Source organism: Hesperophylax consimilis, unplaced genomic scaffold, assembly GCF_061612785.1.
Source record: "Hesperophylax consimilis isolate HC1 unplaced genomic scaffold, BYU_Hcon_1.0 scaffold_38, whole genome shotgun sequence".
Classification (NCBI taxonomy): Eukaryota; Metazoa; Arthropoda; class Insecta; order Trichoptera; family Limnephilidae; genus Hesperophylax; species Hesperophylax consimilis.
In genome coordinates, this window is record NW_028301268.1 from 1,210,297 (window position 1) to 1,230,531 (window position 20,235).

The 20,235-nt window shown below is 37.8% G+C and overlaps 2 protein-coding genes across 2 annotated transcripts; one reads left to right on the top strand and one right to left on the bottom strand.

The window, feature by feature from the left end:
• Positions 1 to 635: 635 nt before the first annotated feature.
• On the bottom strand, positions 636 to 3,108 carry LOC149409036 (uncharacterized). Its single transcript, XM_089650216.1, has 3 exons — positions 2,322 to 3,108; positions 1,744 to 1,906; positions 636 to 1,477 (listed from the first exon to the last, which is right to left on the bottom strand). The coding sequence occupies exons 1-3, from the start codon at positions 2,367 to 2,369 to the stop codon at positions 636 to 638; spliced, it is 1,053 nt and encodes a 350-aa protein (XP_089506342.1). The 5' UTR covers positions 2,370 to 3,108.
• Positions 3,109 to 6,501: 3,393 nt separating this feature from the next.
• LOC149409037 (uncharacterized) lies at positions 6,502 to 9,072 on the top strand. The gene is made up of 4 exons (XM_089650217.1): positions 6,502 to 6,637; positions 7,139 to 7,386; positions 7,802 to 7,964; positions 8,231 to 9,072. The coding sequence occupies exons 1-4, from the start codon at positions 6,502 to 6,504 to the stop codon at positions 9,070 to 9,072; spliced, it is 1,389 nt and encodes a 462-aa protein (XP_089506343.1).
• Positions 9,073 to 20,235: the final 11,163 nt, after the last annotated feature.

The following is a 20,235-nucleotide window of genomic DNA, read 5'->3' on the forward strand; positions in this document are numbered from 1 at the left end:
AGCCAGCATCTAACATCACCTCACCTTTATTGCATGTTCATCTGAACTATTTATACGCAATTTCTAAACATACAAGTAATATAACACAAGTTTATTACACGAGTAACCTACAAACTACTGTGCGAAAAACACCTTGCTTGAAAGACGATAAGAGTTACCAAAAGAGTTCGATTTACGTCCGACTTCCAGAAACCAGCAAGGGGTCATGTTTTTACGCTTGCTAGAAGACTCCTCTTTGTAAGCTTATTCAAACAAAAATCGGGGGAGAACGAAAAGAACAGAATGAAAAAGAACAGTTGCTAGAATACACCGAAATGTCATAAAATAACAATAATGAACCTTGGTGGTAAAATGGTTAGCTCGATGAAGCTAGACGGTGGTATAGTAACTTGAGTGTGTAAATGTAAGATCTAGAATAACAGAGCACCAAGCTTGGCGCTCGAATCTAGGCACGCGGCTGACTACTGAATTTGTCATCCAACACTGAGGAATTATGATTTGAATTTAAATGTACACAGTTTAAATGTGTCCTCAATTCAGATCATCCTGGGGGAGGAGAAAGGCTTAATTGATTAAAGCTACAAGTACAAGTAAGCAATGTACGATGAAAGAAAAACACTAGTATCAATCCTGGCTTACCCGGGATAATGCGGGCCGGGCTGAGCCTGCGACCTGGTCCCCGTCGCGTACAGCTGCTGCTGGAAGTTGTGGAACTGCTGCGCATAGTTGGGGTCTGCCGTGCTCGGCATCACAAAGCCCTGTGAGGATTTGAAGCCGGCCCCGGGCCCGCCCATGGACGCCGGCAGTGGCTGCGAACTGTGCGGCGCCCCCATGCGCATGGGCCCGCCCTTCATCATCGGCCAGAAGTTGGGATTGCACACCATCCCACCACCCGGAGGGATTCCGCCTTGGAAGGGGTCCGCCATCTTCGGCGGGGAGTTGAAGCCGCCGGGGTAGTGCGGCATGCGGATCATTCCAGGGCCGCCGCGCATTGGACCCATCATCGGGCCCTGCGGCCACATAGGCCCCATCATTTGATCGGACATATCCATGCGTGGGCCCATTCCCGGCTGCTGATGTTGTCCCATTGGCCCGCCACACGGTCCACCAGAAAAATATTGCATATTCATGTTATTTTTTTGTTCCATGTGCATTGGGTTTGCGACCCATTGTAAGAAGTCCAAACTAGGCGGGCCTCTCGGGCCTGCGGAGCAAGGGAGTTGCGGCCGCGTCGGGAGGTGTTGAATGGTGTTTGGGGCGCTGGCTTTGACTTGCACGTTGGCCCCGTTGAAGGCGGCGATTTTGCCGGGAGGCATGCGCGGTCCGCCCATCATGGAGGGGTCCGGAGGACCGAAGCCCATGGGACCCATAGAGGCGTCGCCTATCTTGGGGTTCATATTCATGCCGAAGGGGAAGTCTCCAGGGCCCATCATGCCGTCCATAGGGCCCACCGCGCCCATTTCTCCCATGTTACCAACTGTGGAAAGAGAAAACATTGTCAGTTTCGAAGCGAATCTCTGTTTCAAATCCCACGTATTTAATAATCATAATATGAGATCATTTATTAATGGATTTGTAATATAAAGAACATATGAAGCCCTTCTTCGCAGTATTCTCGAATATAACTCCATTATTTGGGCCCCTTCTGAACAAAACAGTACAAAAGAGATTTACGCATTACATATATACGAGAGAATATACGATTTATTTACAGGAATGGTACTCATCAGGTTAGGTACTCACCCACATCCTGCATGAGCAGCGCAGCATGGTGGTGCGGATAGGGATGCGGGGGCCCTCCTGTCAGCTGCTGAGACATCTGCGCCAGTGATGAAGTGGGATCGAAGCCCCCGCCCGCTCCGCTGGGTGCCAGTGGCGCGTGCTCACCTCGCACCATCCCGCCGCCCTGGGATAAAATACAATGTGTTAGGTTAGTTGACGAAAAATAATTCATGTAGGTAGCTACTATAGGCTCGAACTAACCTAATAGTAACCCAAGCAATCAGGGACATCAAGTCAATAAGAGAGTCACAGGACCTAAGAAGGTTGTAACCTAGTTTGAAAAATGTCAATTTCACCTCTCCTCTCCTTCCTTTCCTTAAAAAGACCCTCCAGATCCCAGCACACAGAACCCCAAGGATGTAGTCCACACAAATCCTAAGCTAATGAAACAATAATCTTAACCATGAAGCAGAAAACTGGCATCATTAAATTAGCACAGCTTTCCCCCCCAAGAGAGATCTCGGTCAGAGCAAATATTTTCAGTCAAAAATTTTCAGGAATAATAAAACAGAACACTTAGATACATAGCAATCACATACCTCGGGTCCACCTGGATTGCCCTGCATTCCTGTGGGACTGTCATCCATATTCCCTTGGGCCCCATATTCTCCAGGTTTCCGCACGCCATTCCCTTCCCCATGTTCTGCTGCTGCATGGAATGGTGTCCGGGCGACGAAGACGACATGGACTGGGAGGCGGTGGCCCCCGAGGGAGCTGCCGTGGACGCCGGAGGTTGTTGTCCTTGCTGTTGTTGCTGGCCCTGTTGCTGTTGTTGTTGTTGCTGGCCCTGCGTAAGGGTTGTTATTGATAGCGGCTCAATTTAAAATATTACACGACGTAGTGCATCGCCTTAACTCTTTAAATGTAATAAATTTTCATTGACAACAAAAAAATTAGGAGACAATCTCATTCAGAATAACTTAGAATAAGAATTTATATTAGGTTGGAGAATATTTCCGTGCACATCTCTATTTGTAGCCATCCAAATTTGTATTGCCCTTTGTTTTAATTGAGAATAAATTAATGACATTATTTTCAATATTTAAGAATATATCGTATGGCAAAGGCTTGGTGGCACAGAATGGACACTTTTTTAATTGGAGAAAACACAGATACAGACAGTAATAAACATGACATTAAAAAAACATTAATTGGAGAATTCGCCTGCATCCTGACTTTTTCTCACAGTCTAACTAGCAAAACTATAAGAATTTGGCCGGGAGACCAATCTTTGGCGAAATTGAAAATGTTAAACACAAAGCAGTCTTGTAAATAAAAGCGTACTCACCAGGTATATTGGAGTTGGGAGTCTGCGGGTTATTTGATCCCGGGAAACTGGGACTGTGGTCCAGCTAGTATCGCCCCGCTCGGTCCATGTGGGGCCCCTCACTCGAGTTGTGGCCCTCCGGGGTGCATGGCATCATACTGGATCGAAAAAAGATTAATATTCATTAGAAAAAATATATATTAAAAAAGAAGGTTTCAACCATTTCTTTTTTATCTGAATATAACCACACAAGAGTCCCAATTGCTCCCAACCGTCTGGAGCCAGTGGATCGGGACTATGAATTGAAGTATGCTGTAAGGTTGAAAGTAGTAGGGAGGGGAAGGAGATGGGGAAAAAGAAGGTGAGGAAATTTTATGAGCTATTCAGATATGGTCACCAAACATGGCTAAAACCATTTCAAGCAACGTTGGGACGATACTGAAAGTATGTGTCTTGTAAGTGGCGCAAGTATTTTTTTATGTGAAACTACACAAGAGTCCCGATTGCTCCCAACCGTCTGGAGCCAGTGAGACTATCTCCAATCGTGCTATGTTGTAAGGCTGAAGGTAGTGGGGACTTGAAGGAGATTGGGAAGAGGAAGGTGGGGAAGTATACTCTAAACATATATTATTTTAATTAATTAATTAATTGTGAAATAACACTAATTAACAAGACCGCAAATATGCAAATTGTTGGGGAAAGGCGATTATTTGTAGATTTCTTGTTGTAAAATGTGCCACAATCATTAGATAGGCCACAATTTCAGAAAAAGTGGGTGCTATTTGTTATGCTGGGTAACTTATTGAGAAATGTGAGAAATCTTATCATACAGGAGTAAAATAAAATATGTATAGTTTTAAGTTACTAGTTGTAAGTCTCTAGCTATTGATCTTAGTTATAAGCCACTAGTAATAAATCAAAGTTATAAGTCAAAGTGATGGAGAATAGGTTAAATGTATAAATTAAGCTGTTAAGCGCCCTGAAGATGATTTTCTTTCAAAAACGGCATTATAGAAATGATCCAATCATTATTATTATAATTTAAATGCAAAATACGAAATTTTCAGGTGTGTAATAAAATTACTTCTTGGGGGAAGCGTGTTAACCCGTTGGATACAGATATCACAGCAGTTACGTTGCGAGCAGTCGTGCCCCATTAGTGGACGTCACAATAGTTGTCCTGTGTAACGTTTAAGGTTAAACACAATGCTCGTTATATTCTACGTGTTCATAGATGGCGTTTTATTCAAATACGCTTTTTACATACAAATTATTTGTTTGCGCCCGTACGTATGCAATGTGAATATGATAAAGACTCTACAAAATTCTTTCAGACAACATAAAAAAATGTGATTCACAAAAAAATTTCAAAGATTATGTAAAAACTTGGATCAAAAATATTAATAGGGCCTTTACCGGTGCATTCACCCAAATTCGCCGCTATTGAAGTCACCACTTTATTGAGCGAATACATCTAAATACAAATACAGGTATGTTCAAAGGTATTAGGAACTAACTTGAAAAATCTCTGTGAACGAGGGTAGCAAGTGCCATTCGGGTACAGCACGATGACGAGATAGACAGTCCGCTACTTCATTGAAACGACCGGGTAAGTATTGTGCTGTCATGGAGACACAGTGTTTATCCAAAACATCTAGCACTAGTCGAGTACAGCTCAGGAGTTGAGTTGACCTGGTACCACCCTCCTTGCGGAGATAAGAGACGACAGACCTGTTATCCGACTGGATCAGAAGACCCGAGCCAGATAGCTCAAGCGCGTGAGGAGACAAGGCAGCCAACACGGCGAGCATCTCCTTTACATTGGAGTGAAGATTCAGCTGGTCATCAGCCCACACACCGCTGAGAAGCTTTTCGTCCAGCTGGGCACCCCAACCCTGATCAGAGGCATCGGTTGTCAGGTAATGCTCAAACAGCGGCAGATGTATAGGTGACGTCAGGGTGAGCGATCGAACCCACCATCTCAATTCCCGAGCGGTAGCTGCCGGAATTGGTGATGACTCCCGGACTGTCTATCTCGTCATCGTGCTGTACCCGAATGGCACTTGCTACCCTCGTTCACAGAGATTTTTCAAGTTAGTTCCTAATACCTTTGAACATACCTGTATTTGTATTTAGATGTATTCGCTCAATAAAGTGGTGACTTCAATAGCGGCGAATTTGGGTGAATGCACCGGTAAAGGCCCTATTAATATTTTTGATCCAAGTTTTTACATAATCTTTGAAATTTTTTTGTGAATCACATTTTTTTATGTTGTCTGAAAGAATTTTGTAGAGTCTTTATCATATTCACATTGCATACGTACGGGCGCAAACAAATAATTTGTATGTAAAAAGCGTATTTGAATAAAACGCCATCTATGAACACGTAGAATATAACAAGCATTGTGTTTAACCTTAAACGTTACACAGGACAACTATTGTGACGTCCACTAATGGGGCACGACTGCTCGCAACGTAACTGCTGTGATATCTGTATCCAACGGGTTAACACGCTTCCCCCAAGAAGTAATTTTATTACACACCTGAAAATTTCGTATTTTGCATTTAAATTATAATAATAATGATTGGATCATTTCTATAATGCCGTTTTTGAAAGAAAATCATCTTCAGGGCGCTTAACAGCTTAATTTATACATTTAACCTATTCTCCATCACTTTGACTTATAACTTTGATTTATTACTAGTGGCTTATAACTAAGATCAATAGCTAGAGACTTACAACTAGTAACTTAAAACTATACATATTTTATTTTACTCCTGTATGATAAGATTTCTCACATTTCTCAATAAGTTACCCAGCATAACAAATAGCACCCACTTTTTCTGAAATTGTGGCCTATCTAATGATTGTGGCACATTTTACAACAAGAAATCTACAAATAATCGCCTTTCCCCAACAATTTGCATATTTGCGGTCTTGTTAATTAGTGTTATTTCGCAATTAATTAATTAATTAAAATAATATATGTTTAGAGTATACTTCCCCACCTTCCTCTTCCCAATCTCCTTCAAGTCCCCACTACCTTCAGCCTTACAACATAGCACGATTGGAGATAGTCTCACTGGCTCCAGACGGTTGGGAGCAATCGGGACTCTTGTGTAGTTTCACATAAAAAATACTTGCGCCACTTACAAGACACATACTTTCAGTATCGTCCCAACGTTGCTTGAAATGGTTTTAGCCATGTTTGGTGACCATATCTGAATAGCTCATAAAATTTCCTCACCTTCTTTTTCCCCATCTCCTTCCCCTCCCTACTACTTTCAACCTTACAGCATACTTCAATTCATAGTCCCGATCCACTGGCTCCAGACGGTTGGGAGCAATTGGGACTCTTGTGTGGTTATATTCAGATAAAAAAGAAATGGTTGAAACCTTCTTTTTTAATATATATTTTTTCTAATGAATATTAATCTTTTTTCGATCCAGTATGATGCCATGCACCCCGGAGGGCCACAACTCGAGTGAGGGGCCCCACATGGACCGAGCGGGGCGATACTCGCTGGACCACAGTCCCAGTTTCCCGGGATCAAATAACCCGCAGACTCCCAACTCCAATATACCTGGTGAGTACGCTTTTATTTACAAGACTGCTTTGTGTTTAACATTTTCAATTTCGCCAAAGATTGGTCTCCCGGCCAAATTCTTATAGTTTTGCTAGTTAGACTGTGAGAAAAAGTCAGGATGCAGGCGAATTCTCCAATTAATGTTTTTTTAATGTCATGTTTATTACTGTCTGTATCTGTGTTTTCTCCAATTAAAAAAGTGTCCATTCTGTGCCACCAAGCCTTTGCCATACGATATATTCTTAAATATTGAAAATAATGTCATTAATTTATTCTCAATTAAAACAAAGGGCAATACAAATTTGGATGGCTACAAATAGAGATGTGCACGGAAATATTCTCCAACCTAATATAAATTCTTATTCTAAGTTATTCTGAATGAGATTGTCTCCTAATTTTTTTGTTGTCAATGAAAATTTATTACATTTAAAGAGTTAAGGCGATGCATTACGTCGTTTAATATTTTAAATTGAGCCGCTATCAATAACAACCCTTACGCAGGGCCAGCAACAACAACAACAGCAACAGGGCCAGCAACAACAGCAAGGACAACAACCTCCGGCGTCCACGGCAGCTCCCTCGGGGGCCACCGCCTCCCAGTCCATGTCGTCTTCGTCGCCCGGACACCATTCCATGCAGCAGCAGAACATGGGGAAGGGAATGGCGTGCGGAAACCTGGAGAATATGGGGCCCAAGGGAATATGGATGACAGTCCCACAGGAATGCAGGGCAATCCAGGTGGACCCGAGGTATGTGATTGCTATGTATCTAAGTGTTCTGTTTTATTATTCCTGAAAATTTTTGACTGAAAATATTTGCTCTGACCGAGATCTCTCTTGGGGGGGAAAGCTGTGCTAATTTAATGATGCCAGTTTTCTGCTTCATGGTTAAGATTATTGTTTCATTAGCTTAGGATTTGTGTGGACTACATCCTTGGGGTTCTGTGTGCTGGGATCTGGAGGGTCTTTTTAAGGAAAGGAAGGAGAGGAGAGGTGAAATTGACATTTTTCAAACTAGGTTACAACCTTCTTAGGTCCTGTGACTCTCTTATTGACTTGATGTCCCTGATTGCTTGGGTTACTATTAGGTTAGTTCGAGCCTATAGTAGCTACCTACATGAATTATTTTTCGTCAACTAACCTAACACATTGTATTTTATCCCAGGGCGGCGGGATGGTGCGAGGTGAGCACGCGCCACTGGCACCCAGCGGAGCGGGCGGGGGCTTCGATCCCACTTCATCACTGGCGCAGATGTCTCAGCAGCTGACAGGAGGGCCCCCGCATCCCTATCCGCACCACCATGCTGCGCTGCTCATGCAGGATGTGGGTGAGTACCTAACCTGATGAGTACCATTCCTGTAAATAAATCGTATATTCTCTCGTATATATGTAATGCGTAAATCTCTTTTGTACTGTTTTGTTCAGAAGGGGCCCAAATAATGGAGTTATATTCGAGAATACTGCGAAGAAGGGCTTCATATGTTCTTTATATTACAAATCCATTAATAAATGATCTCATATTATGATTATTAAATACGTGGGATTTGAAACAGAGATTCGCTTCGAAACTGACAATGTTTTCTCTTTCCACAGTTGGTAACATGGGAGAAATGGGCGCGGTGGGCCCTATGGACGGCATGATGGGCCCTGGAGACTTCCCCTTCGGCATGAATATGAACCCCAAGATAGGCGACGCCTCTATGGGTCCCATGGGCTTCGGTCCTCCGGACCCCTCCATGATGGGCGGACCGCGCATGCCTCCCGGCAAAATCGCCGCCTTCAACGGGGCCAACGTGCAAGTCAAAGCCAGCGCCCCAAACACCATTCAACACCTCCCGACGCGGCCGCAACTCCCTTGCTCCGCAGGCCCGAGAGGCCCGCCTAGTTTGGACTTCTTACAATGGGTCGCAAACCCAATGCACATGGAACAAAAAAATAACATGAATATGCAATATTTTTCTGGTGGACCGTGTGGCGGGCCAATGGGACAACATCAGCAGCCGGGAATGGGCCCACGCATGGATATGTCCGATCAAATGATGGGGCCTATGTGGCCGCAGGGCCCGATGATGGGTCCAATGCGCGGCGGCCCTGGAATGATCCGCATGCCGCACTACCCCGGCGGCTTCAACTCCCCGCCGAAGATGGCGGACCCCTTCCAAGGCGGAATCCCTCCGGGTGGTGGGATGGTGTGCAATCCCAACTTCTGGCCGATGATGAAGGGCGGGCCCATGCGCATGGGGGCGCCGCACAGTTCGCAGCCACTGCCGGCGTCCATGGGCGGGCCCGGGGCCGGCTTCAAATCCTCACAGGGCTTTGTGATGCCGAGCACGGCAGACCCCAACTATGCGCAGCAGTTCCACAACTTCCAGCAGCAGCTGTACGCGACGGGGACCAGGTCGCAGGCTCAGCCCGGCCCGCATTATCCCGGGTAAGCCAGGATTTTTTTTTTATTTTTTTTTTTTTTTATTTATTCTTTAATATATTTGTTAAACAATGGTATAGTATATTGTCCTCCACGCTAGGAGTTCACCTGTGTTGTGGAGGACTTTTTCAATTGTAAAGTTATATAATTCTAAAATAATACAGTGGAGTTGGTTACACAGAGAAACATTAAAAATTAAAATATAAAATCGATTTTTCCATAGTTATGACAGTAGTTTTTCCATAGTTATTCCAAAAAAGTGAAATATAAAAAATTAAATATTAACAGGATTGTAGCCAGTTCCATATGTGTTTTTTGTATTCTGTAAGATTAGATGTTTTATATTGTGTTGGAAGTGAATTGAATAGTTTTATAGCCTGGAATCTGTAGTGTTTTTGTCCAAAGGATGTGTTGGTTTTTGGTATTAGTAGTTGGTGTGCATGTCTTGTTCTGGTATTGCGAGAAGTTTGTGAAGTTTTAAATGTGTTTAGGTTCTTGTAAAGGAAAGTAAGTATTTGTTTTGAATATAGTTTTTGAATCTTCAACACTGGGAATTGTTTAAATATGGTTGAAGTGGGTGTTAGTATTGGTACTTTAAGTATTACTTTTATTAAGGTTTTCTGAGCTTTATATAGTGTGTTAATGTATTTTTTACTGGCATAGCCCCAGGCAATAATGCCGTATTCCATTATAGATTGTGCTATTGCGAGGTATATATTCTTAATATCAAATATGTTCAGTATATTTCTCACGTTTTTGAAAAAGTAAATCAACTTATTTATCTTTCCTTTAACCGATTCAATATGTCTGTCCCATTTTAAATATCGGTCGAAGTATATACCAAGATATTTGATATTTTCGGTTTGTGTGATTGCAGGACAATTGCACGGGGTGCTCGCTGAGTGACAGGAATGTATTTTAAGGTAGATGTTTTTGGCGGGTTGGCCTCTCGAGTTTATGCTAAAGGTTATGAATTTAGTCTTATCTATATTTAAAGTTAATTAGTTAGAGTCAAGCCATTTTTTGTAATATTTAGGCCAACTTCAGCTTTTGTGATTAGTGTGTTCCAGTCAGTGGCCTTAAAAAGTAACACAGTGTCATCAGCAAAGCTTATAATTTCCCCGTCTGTTTGGAGGTGACATAGATCGTTAATATAAATAAGAAATAGGATTGGGCCAAGTATGCTGCCTTGTGGTACTCCGTAGGATACTTGTTCCTTGTCACTACATGTGTTTTCTATTGAAGTATATTGGGTGCGATTTTCCATGTAGCTTTCAATTAATTTGAGTTCTGTTCCCGTGATTCCGAAATATTTAAGTTTATTTAGCAGGTTTTGGTGGTGAATTGTGTCAAACGCTTTTGCCAGGTCTAGGAATATTCCAAGGCATTTTTTACCCTGATCTATATTTGTTTTGAGGAAGTCTGTTACTGAGGCTATGGCATGTGAGGTACTCATATTTTCCCTGAATCCAAATTGATTTGGTAATAGTATGTTGTTTTTGTTAAGAAAAATTAAAAGGTGGTTTTTGATATGTTTCTCGAGAATTTTCGAAAGCGTGTTTAGAATTGTGATTGGTCTGTAATTATTAATTTCTTCCTTGTTTCCTTTTTTATGGATTGGAATTACTTTGCCCGTTTTCAAAATAGTTGGGAACACTCCTTCTTTAATGGACCGATTTATAAGTATAGTAAGTGGGATAAGAAGTGCTGACTTTATTATTTTTAGTGTCATCGGTGATATTTTGTCGCTACCCTGAGAGTTTGTGTTTTTTAGTTCGTTTATAAGTTTTAGTGTTTGTATTTGGGTAATGTATGGTATTTTAAAGGAAGAAACACTAGTGTGTGTATAGTGGTTTGAGAATTCTGGGATATCGTCATTTGTAGTGATTCTGTTTGCTAATACCTTGCCGACGTTAGCGAAATAGTTATTCACAAAATTACATACTTTTAGTGGTTGTTCTGATGTCTTAATAATCTCGTTATCTATTTTAATCTCGGTTATGGAATCGCTTTTCTTTGAAGATGTGTGGGATATTTCTTTTAGGATTTGCCAAATTTTTTGGGGTCCTTGTTGCATTTATCTAATTTATTTTTATAATATATTTCTTTCGATATACGTGCAAGTCGTGTGCATAAGTTTCGATATCGTTTATAGAAATTTATGAGATAGATGTCATATGGGTTAGATTTGCATTGTTTGTGGAGTTTGTCTCTTTTACTGAAACTTGTTATGAGTCCTTTTGATATCCACGGTTTTAGAAGTTTATGTTTAGTTGGAGAACTTTTTTCGGACGTGATGGTATTTTTTTTAAATTCGTCTTGAATACATTCTATAAAAAGTGACCATGCTTCATTAATTTTATTATTTTCTACGAGTTCTTCCCATTTTTTATTAAGTAGTATGTCATTTAGTTTTAAAATATCAGTTGTATTGTGGGTTTTTGTGGTTTTGGAGTGTATTTCTTGTGAATTGTTTGTAGTGTTTATTTTCAGGATAAGTGTATAGTGGTCTGTAATTGTCGAGTGATGGATTGAGGATTTGTATGATCTTTTTGTTTTTAACATAATGTGGTCAATACAAGTTTGTGTGGGTAATAGGTTATTTTGTTTAAAGTTGACTCTTGTGGGTTCATTTATGGTGCTAAAGAGTCCATGGAATAACAAAAGGTTTAAGTAATCGTCACTTTGTGGATGTTTTTTATTTTCTAAAATGTTTATATTCATATCTCCTATTAAGCAGATATTTTTTTGTTTTTTCATTTTGATAAGTTGACTGTCTAGGGACCTCAGAAAGGGAAATATGTTTTTTATAGAAGGTGATCGATACATAGCTAAAATACATATGTCATTATTTATGATTATTTCAAAGCCGTTTGCGTCTGTGATATCTAATTCCGTTAAAGTTGAATGTAGATGTTTTTTGCAGTAAATTACAATACCGTCATTTTGATTTTTAATATTTTTGGAGTAAGTGACCGTATAATTAGGTAATTGTATTGGTGTGAAGATTTTATCTAGCCAACATTCTGTGAGAATTATCACGTCAAATTCTGTCTCCAATTGTTGAAGTACGACAGTGAAATTGTCAAAATTTTTTGAGATACTGCGTATGTTTTGGTGTAATATTTTTAATTGTTTAGCCATGGTAAGATTAAAATTATCGGATGGATGTGTACGATTTTGGGATAGTAAATTCAGATCATCTTTATTATATCATCGGAGTGTTTAATATAAATTATTTTATCTTTTTCGGCTTTCCGCGCCATAACCTTTCCATCTTTGGTCCATACAAATGCATATCCCTTTGTGATGGCTTGTTGTTTTGTTTTCCATAGTAGTTCCTTTAGATATGGTGACAGGATTTCACTGATGTAGATTTTTGAGTTTAGTCCTGGGGATGTTTTGTATTTGACTTCTCTTTTCTTAGAGAGCAAAAGCTCACGTAATTTAGGATTATTGAATCTAATTTTGATTTTCGGATGGTCCCTTTGTTTTGTTGACGTTGACGCTGCAGACAGTCCCCCTGGTTGAGCCTTGGCAGTAGTTGGATGTAGTCTGACGGCCTGTAGAATGTCTTCCGGAAGGATCTGAATGTCCGCTGTTTCGGCTATTGACCTTACTATTTCAAATATAGATTCATCCGCTTTAAGAGGTACTCCGGATATTTCTAACGAGTCAGCCAGCATTCTATGGTCGCTTTCGGCAGCCCTTATTTCCAGATTGATACTAGTGTTTTTCTTTCATCGTACATTGCTTACTTGTACTTGTAGCTTTAATCAATTAAGCCTTTCTCCTCCCCCAGGATGATCTGAATTGAGGACACATTTAAACTGTGTACATTTAAATTCAAATCATAATTCCTCAGTGTTGGATGACAAATTCAGTAGTCAGCCGCGTGCCTAGATTCGAGCGCCAAGCTTGGTGCTCTGTTATTCTAGATCTTACATTTACACACTCAAGTTACTATACCACCGTCTAGCTTCATCGAGCTAACCATTTTACCACCAAGGTTCATTATTGTTATTTTATGACATTTCGGTGTATTCTAGCAACTGTTCTTTTTCATTCTGTTCTTTTCGTTCTCCCCCGATTTTTGTTTGAATAAGCTTACAAAGAGGAGTCTTCTAGCAAGCGTAAAAACATGACCCCTTGCTGGTTTCTGGAAGTCGGACGTAAATCGAACTCTTTTGGTAACTCTTATCGTCTTTCAAGCAAGGTGTTTTTCGCACAGTAGTTTGTAGGTTACTCGTGTAATAAACTTGTGTTATATTACTTGTATGTTTAGAAATTGCGTATAAATAGTTCAGATGAACATGCAATAAAGGTGAGGTGATGTTAGATGCTGGCTGTAGAGCGTTAGAGCCTTTAGAAAAGAAATGCAAGGAATTGATAACAATCTCGTTCAATGATTTGACCTTTGACCGTGATTTTGATTTGTAAAAGAATAAACAAAATGATACAAAGGCAATTTTGACGTATTTAACTGAAGATAAAATTTGACACAGACGTGAAATTTAAAGTAAAAGAGTCCATAGATGGAAATGAAACAAAATTAATTTTAATATGAATTATGTTAAATATTGCAAATAGTATGATACAACACTCAACCACCTTAAATAACAGAAACATGGAAATTTTACGAAAGATCGATAGCGGTGGTTGTTTTTACGAAAAACCTGTTTTAATTTTGAACATTTTTGTATTGGTGAAGTATTTTTTATTTTTTTTATTGTATTTTTTTTTATTTATTTGTTTGTTACAAAAATATTACAGCATAGATTTTGACTGTCCAACTAGGAAGGTCTTCTGTTCTAGGACAGTCAAATTGACAGTGAATATACTTAATGGTGAAATCGCCGATACAATTTATTTTGAGAGATTACAAGAGTGAAAGCGAGGATACATGTAACCTTTATATTACTATATTTTAATACATAATAAAATAAACAGTAAAATAATATGAAAATAATAGAAATAAATTTAAAATAAAAGAAAATAAAATTGCTTAGCAACGCTAGTTTAGGCATATACTTTGCATTTGCTCTCTGATTATTTTTTTGTAATATCAGATAGAAAAGAATTAGCTTTGATCCCAAAAAATATAAATATTTAAAGAAGAGTATATCAGATAACGCATTAAATAAACTGCCAGTAAGCCGTAGGATATTTAGGTAAATAAATAGGATTTAAAAAAAAAAATATTTGAAGACCCCAGTAACCAAGGTAAACAACAATACTTGACATTCATTTGAAAAAAATAAAAATATATTTTAATGGTATATTTTTATGTTGATAACGTTTTTCTGGAAATAATATATCATAGATTCGTAATGTTGAAAGGTAGTTGAATTGGAAATTACAGATTTTTTATGTCGAAAGGAAGTTTGATTAGAATATTTAATTTGGTCACATTGAAAATTATTTATTGATTTGGTTACTGGAATGTAGTAGTAAAGATATAATCATCTCCAAGTTGTTTTGCAAAATGACAACAATGTCATTTGCAACCAACGTAGATGAACAGGGGATTATTATGTCATCTGTACAGATGAACATGGATAGTCTAAGACCCCAAAAAATAAAAGCAGGTATTCCTAGACAGCGTATGAAATGGACGAACAATGTCAATATGTTCATTGTTCGTTCATATTTTTATGTAACCAAAGTAGAAACAGATATGTTGTTATACAGGAAAAAATTACATTTACTTTTCTCACAAAATTATCCGATTGCCCAAGTAAGCGAACAAAGATTAGGAGACCAAAAGCGAGCTATTTTCAAAAATAATTTAATTTCTGTAGTCACATTAGAACAGATTAAAAGAGAAGTAGCAGATAGATTGCAAAGGGGAAATAATTTAGAACAAATTAACACAATAATAATAATAATAATAATAAAAACGTTTATTTGACAATAATTTTTTACATGTTTGCATATAGTTTGTACACATACATTTAGATGATTATATTGTCAAAAGGGCAACTGCTCAGCTGTACATTCCGGATTTCTCCGGGAATGTAGCTGGTTTTCAGCAGTGCCTTTAATATAATGTGTTATAAATCGATAAATACAAATTTCTTTAAAATAAAATAAAATATAAATTCAGGATTAAATTTACATAAAATACATAGATAAAAGTAAAAAAAAATAATAATCACAAGTAGGTGTCCCTTTCATTTTAAATTCAATCAATTATGATGTTGTGCGGTTGACTGTGCTGTCAGCAACCATTCGCTGCAGAGCTTCTTAAAGCACTGCAACGATGTTGTTGTTCGAATAGGCAGTGGTATTTTATTCCAGAGTTTTGACGATGAGTAGCTAAAACTACCCTCAAAAACAGCAGTTTTATGTTTGGGGAGAACAAGTAAATGGTCTCTTTGGCGTGTACTATGTGCATGTGAGTCACGGGACCACTGCAGTCTGTCAAACAGATAGGAAGGAACCTTTGAATTCATCAAGTTGAACAGTTGACACATTTGATGTAACTTCCTTCTGTTCGACATATTCAGTATTCGATGCCGATAGAGGTAAGGCGAGATATGCTCGCGTCTCGGGACATTATAGCAATATCGGACACATGCATTTTGGACTCGTTGTACTTGTTTTTGGGTTTTTTTCAATAAAGATGGACCGTAAACTGAGTCTCCATAGTCCAATATTGAGAGAACAAGACTATCAGTAATAATCTTGCGTAGTTTCACTGATATGTTATCTCTTATATTGTACAATAGACGAAGCCTCGAGTAGCACCACTGTGACCTGTTTTTAACATGTTCATCATACCTCAATCTACCGTCCACCATTATTCCAAGGTTGCGCGCAGCATCAACAAAGGGAACGGTGGTTTCATGTATTTTTACAACATGTCCTCCATTTTTTACGCATGATATTTTTTGCTTAGTTCCCATTAATAAAGCAACAGTTTTTTGAGGATTGAGAAGTAACGCGTGCTCCTTTGCCCAACTGCAAACTCTACGTAGGTCACCATTTACCATATCCACTGCCACATGAGTTTTACTTACGTCAAACGATAAATATAGTTGTGTGTCATCAGCATACATGTGCGAACCACAGTGTTCAATAGATTGCATCATGTCAGCGGTATATATAGCAAAAAGCAATGGCCCTAGTATCGATCCCTGGGGTACCCCTCTTGTTATTATAATGTCAGATGAATATTTTAGAGTCCCATTACTATCCTTGCAAACTGTGCGCTGAGTTCTATCTTTGAAGTAATTTTGAAACCATTTTATTGCTTCATCGTCAAAACCAAAGTAACGCAACTTTGCAATAAGTAATGGAATGCTCAGTAAGTCAAATGCCTTAGAGAAGTCCAGCAGAACTAGTATCGAGGCTTTGCCTGCATCAGTGGAGGCAAGAATATCATCTGTAATACATTGCAGAGCTGTTGTAGTGCTGTGGCCTTTACGAAACCCCGATTGATGACGAGGTATAATCCCGCATGTTTCAGCGTAGACTACTGTTTGCTCAAACACAACTTTTTCGAGTACCTTGGATAATGCTGGTAATATGCTAATCGGTCTGAGATCACTAATACTTGAAATTGGTTTCTTTTTCGGAATTGGTGTGACTAAACCATTTTTCCACAGTGCTGGAACTATACCTGTCCGTAATGATTGGTTAATAATGGTTGTTATAGTGCTGAGTGCATACGGAAGTATGAGTTTAATCATTGAGATACTTATTTTATCGCAACCGATAGCGTTTGATTTGATAGTATGAATGTGTTTTGATATTGTAGTTTCATCAACTATTTCAAGTGAAAATGATTTTGCTATAGAGTGATTTTGTGTATTATAATGGTTGACTAAAATTGGACTATGTTCTAGATTTTGACTGTGATTAATAAAATGATTATTTATGGCTTCTGGGTCATTTAAATGTGTTGGTATATCTCCGACTTTGTCTTTAACATGAAGGCAATTTTCTAAAGATTTCCAGAGTTTTTTTGAGTCATGTACATTATTATTGATGTTATATTCAAAAAATGCTTTTTTTTCAAGTAATAATACATAATGAATAATCTATGGAATTAAACTCTGAATATAACAATAAAGTTGTCCTTAAATTATGTTAAAGTGTTGCTATATTGGTGTTTCAAAATAATCAAGCAATATATCGTTTTAAAAAGAAGTGGTAAATGAATGTATTCAAATAATTGGTTTTTCGTTGTCTTGAGTAAACAAGGTGCAATATATCTTTAAAGTTTACATTAAAAGTTTTGACAGAAGAAAACCACAGAAAAACATTAAAATAGACAGGTGATCTGAGATAAACGGACATAAAACTTGATTTTTGCCGTGAATAGTGAAATAAATAAAGTAACTCAAGATGGATCCTAAAAGTTTTATTGATAAAGCCACAGATGCAGTTCTAATTCTACAAAATTGCATTAATGACATTTCGACAAAACTAAACAAAGAACAAATTAATAAATTAACCCCGAAAACAATTACAATTTTGGGGTTAATAAGCGAAATGGCAGCAAAAATGGCCGATATTTCTGGAGAAAATAGAATACTTAAGGAAATTACGGGTAACAATAAGCAATACCAAAATTTGGGGAAAAAATTATTATCACTCCGAAAGAAGAGCAGACCACGGAGAAAACCGAAGAGGATATTAAAAAACAAATTGATCCAATTGAAACAGGAGTGATGGGAATAAAAAATGCAAAGGATGGTAAAATAATTGTTACATGTAGAAATAGTCAGCATATTGAAAAACTACAGGAAGACATAAAAATAAAGTTCTGTGAAAAATATACAACGAAGATCCCGGATAAAAGATTCCCATCAATAAAAGTCGTTGGAGTAACACATAAAATGGATGAAAAAGAAATCGTTCAGAACATAAAAATTCAGAACGAGTTTCCAGAAGAACCACAAAAAATGGAAGTAACTGTAATAAAAAACAAGAAATTAAAAACAGGAGAAGAATATATAATATATTTGGAAGTAGATACACAAACACATGGAACAATGTTGCAAATGCAAAAAATAAATATTGGATGGGAAAGGGTCAGAGTATTTGATGCATTTGACATTAAGCGCTGCTATAAATGCTACGGGTTCAACCATAAAGGGAGCGAGTGTAAAAAAGACTCCTTTGTATGCCCTAAATGTACAGGTGGTCATAAAAGTGAAGAATGCAAGGCTATTAGAGGAACAGAAAAGTGTAATAATTGTATTAATACTAAAAACAAGTTGAAGATAAACCTAGACTCAAATCATCCAGCGTGGAGCTTCGAATGTCCAGTATACAAAAGGAAATTGGAATTGGAGAAGAAAAAGGTAAATTTTTTATAAAAAGCAACCAAATGCAAGGAATTATATACTTAAATATTCAGAGTCTGATAGCGAATAATGAAGAAATCCAGATACTGATTGAACGAAATGATCCTGCACTTGTAATGTTAAGCGAGACTCACATAACATGCGATATTGAAGACAGTGAAGTTACTTTTCAAGGATATTCAACAATACGCTGTGATTCCTACAGTAGACACACAGGGGGAGCAATAATAATTATCAAAAAAGACATAATATTTGAAGTTATTTCTAACACAAAATACGAAAAGAACTGCTGGATACTAGCGATCAGGATAACTTCTGGATATAAGAAAGGAGTATACGGAGTAATTTACCATTCTCCAAATGCAAGTACAAAAGACTTTTTATCATTTATAGAGAACTGGTGCACCCAAAACCTAGAAGAGGAAGAAGATAATATCCTAACTGGTGATTTTAATATAAATTTCAAAAATTTGAATGATACATATACTAAAAGACTTAAAAAAATTATCCAAGCATCGGGAATGAAACAAAAAAAGTGAGACACGAATAACGGATAAATCCAGGACGTTAATTGACCTTGTCATATCCAACAGATTAGATTTGAATGTAAAAGTTCTAGATGAGCCAAAAATAACCGACCATAACCTTATCCACATTACAGATAACACAAAAAGAACTAATACGAAAACCAGCAAAGTAATAAAATACAGAAATTATAAAAAATATAACAGTGAAAGGTTAATTGAACTTCTGGGTGATATGAATGAACTTCATCAAATGGAATTTAATGAAAAGGCTAAATCATTAATAAATAACCTTCAAGAAGTAATCGACCAGTTAATACCAATCCAAACAACTAAAATAAGAGGAACAAATAAATGGTATAACATAGAACTACAATCAATACAATATGAAAGAGATAGACTGTACAAAATTGCAAAAATCTCAAGAAACTCACAAGACTGGAAAGCATTCAAAAATGCAAGAAATAAATACTCAAAACAACTGAAAGTTTGTAAGAACGATTACTTCAAAAATAAAATTATCTGTGAAAAAGGAGACACAAAAAAAATGTGGAAAACCATAAAAGGATTAATGCAAACTGAAGATAAAGGGATGAAACATGACATTGAATTTCCACATCAGATACAGGGTAGCATACAGAACTGCTTCAACAAATATTTTGTAAACAGCATAACGGAATTACATCAGAGTATACCAATACTGAAGGAAGACAACCGCGTGAGAAATGTTCCCCTAAACCGAGAAAAACTTGTGTTTAAAGAGATTGATGAAACATATTTTTTACAGATTCTAAACAGCACCAAATCAAAAGAGAGTCCAGATGGAATAAGCTTTACAGTTTTAAGGGATGCAATGCCAGTGATAGGACCTCATCTACTGAACATAATAAATGAATCGTTAAGAAGTGGAAAATTTCCAAACACATGGAAAACATCTATTGTGATCCCGATTCCGAAAGTTGTTAATACCAGAAAATGTGAAGAATTTAGACCTATAAATATGTTACCAAAATACGAACAGGTACTAGAAATTGTAATAAAGAAACAACTCGTTGAGTATTTGGAAAAACATCATATATTATGTGACGAACAATCAGGATTCCGTAATAATAACTCTTGTGAAGCTGCAATAAACATTGTGATTAATACATGGAAGAAAGAAACAGATAATAAAAAAATCACCATTGCAACATTTTTAGATTTTAAAAGAGCATTTGAAACGATAGAAAGGAAAAAACTTTTGGAAAAATTAGAAGATATAGGTCTTTCTGAAGTAGCTCTAAATCTTTTCAAAGAATATCTCCATGAAAGAAAACAGGTAACAAAAGTGGA

Excerpts from the sequence above, each read along its gene's own strand:
- LOC149409036 (XM_089650216.1), bottom strand. The coding sequence starts at position 2,369 with ATGGATGACAGTCCCACAGGAATGCAGGGCAATCCAGGTGGACCCGAG. Across the intron at positions 1,907-2,321 it reads GCAATCCAGGTGGACCCGAG|GGCGGCGGGATGGTGCGAGG; the intron begins GTATGTGATTGC and ends ATTTTATCCCAG. Across the intron at positions 1,478-1,743 it reads GCTGCTCATGCAGGATGTGG|TTGGTAACATGGGAGAAATG; the intron begins GTGAGTACCTAA and ends CTCTTTCCACAG.
- LOC149409037 (XM_089650217.1), top strand. The coding sequence starts at position 6,502 with ATGATGCCATGCACCCCGGAGGGCCACAACTCGAGTGAGGGGCCCCAC. Across the intron at positions 6,638-7,138 it reads TCCCAACTCCAATATACCTG|GGCCAGCAACAACAACAACA; the intron begins GTGAGTACGCTT and ends ACCCTTACGCAG. Across the intron at positions 7,387-7,801 it reads GCAATCCAGGTGGACCCGAG|GGCGGCGGGATGGTGCGAGG; the intron begins GTATGTGATTGC and ends ATTTTATCCCAG.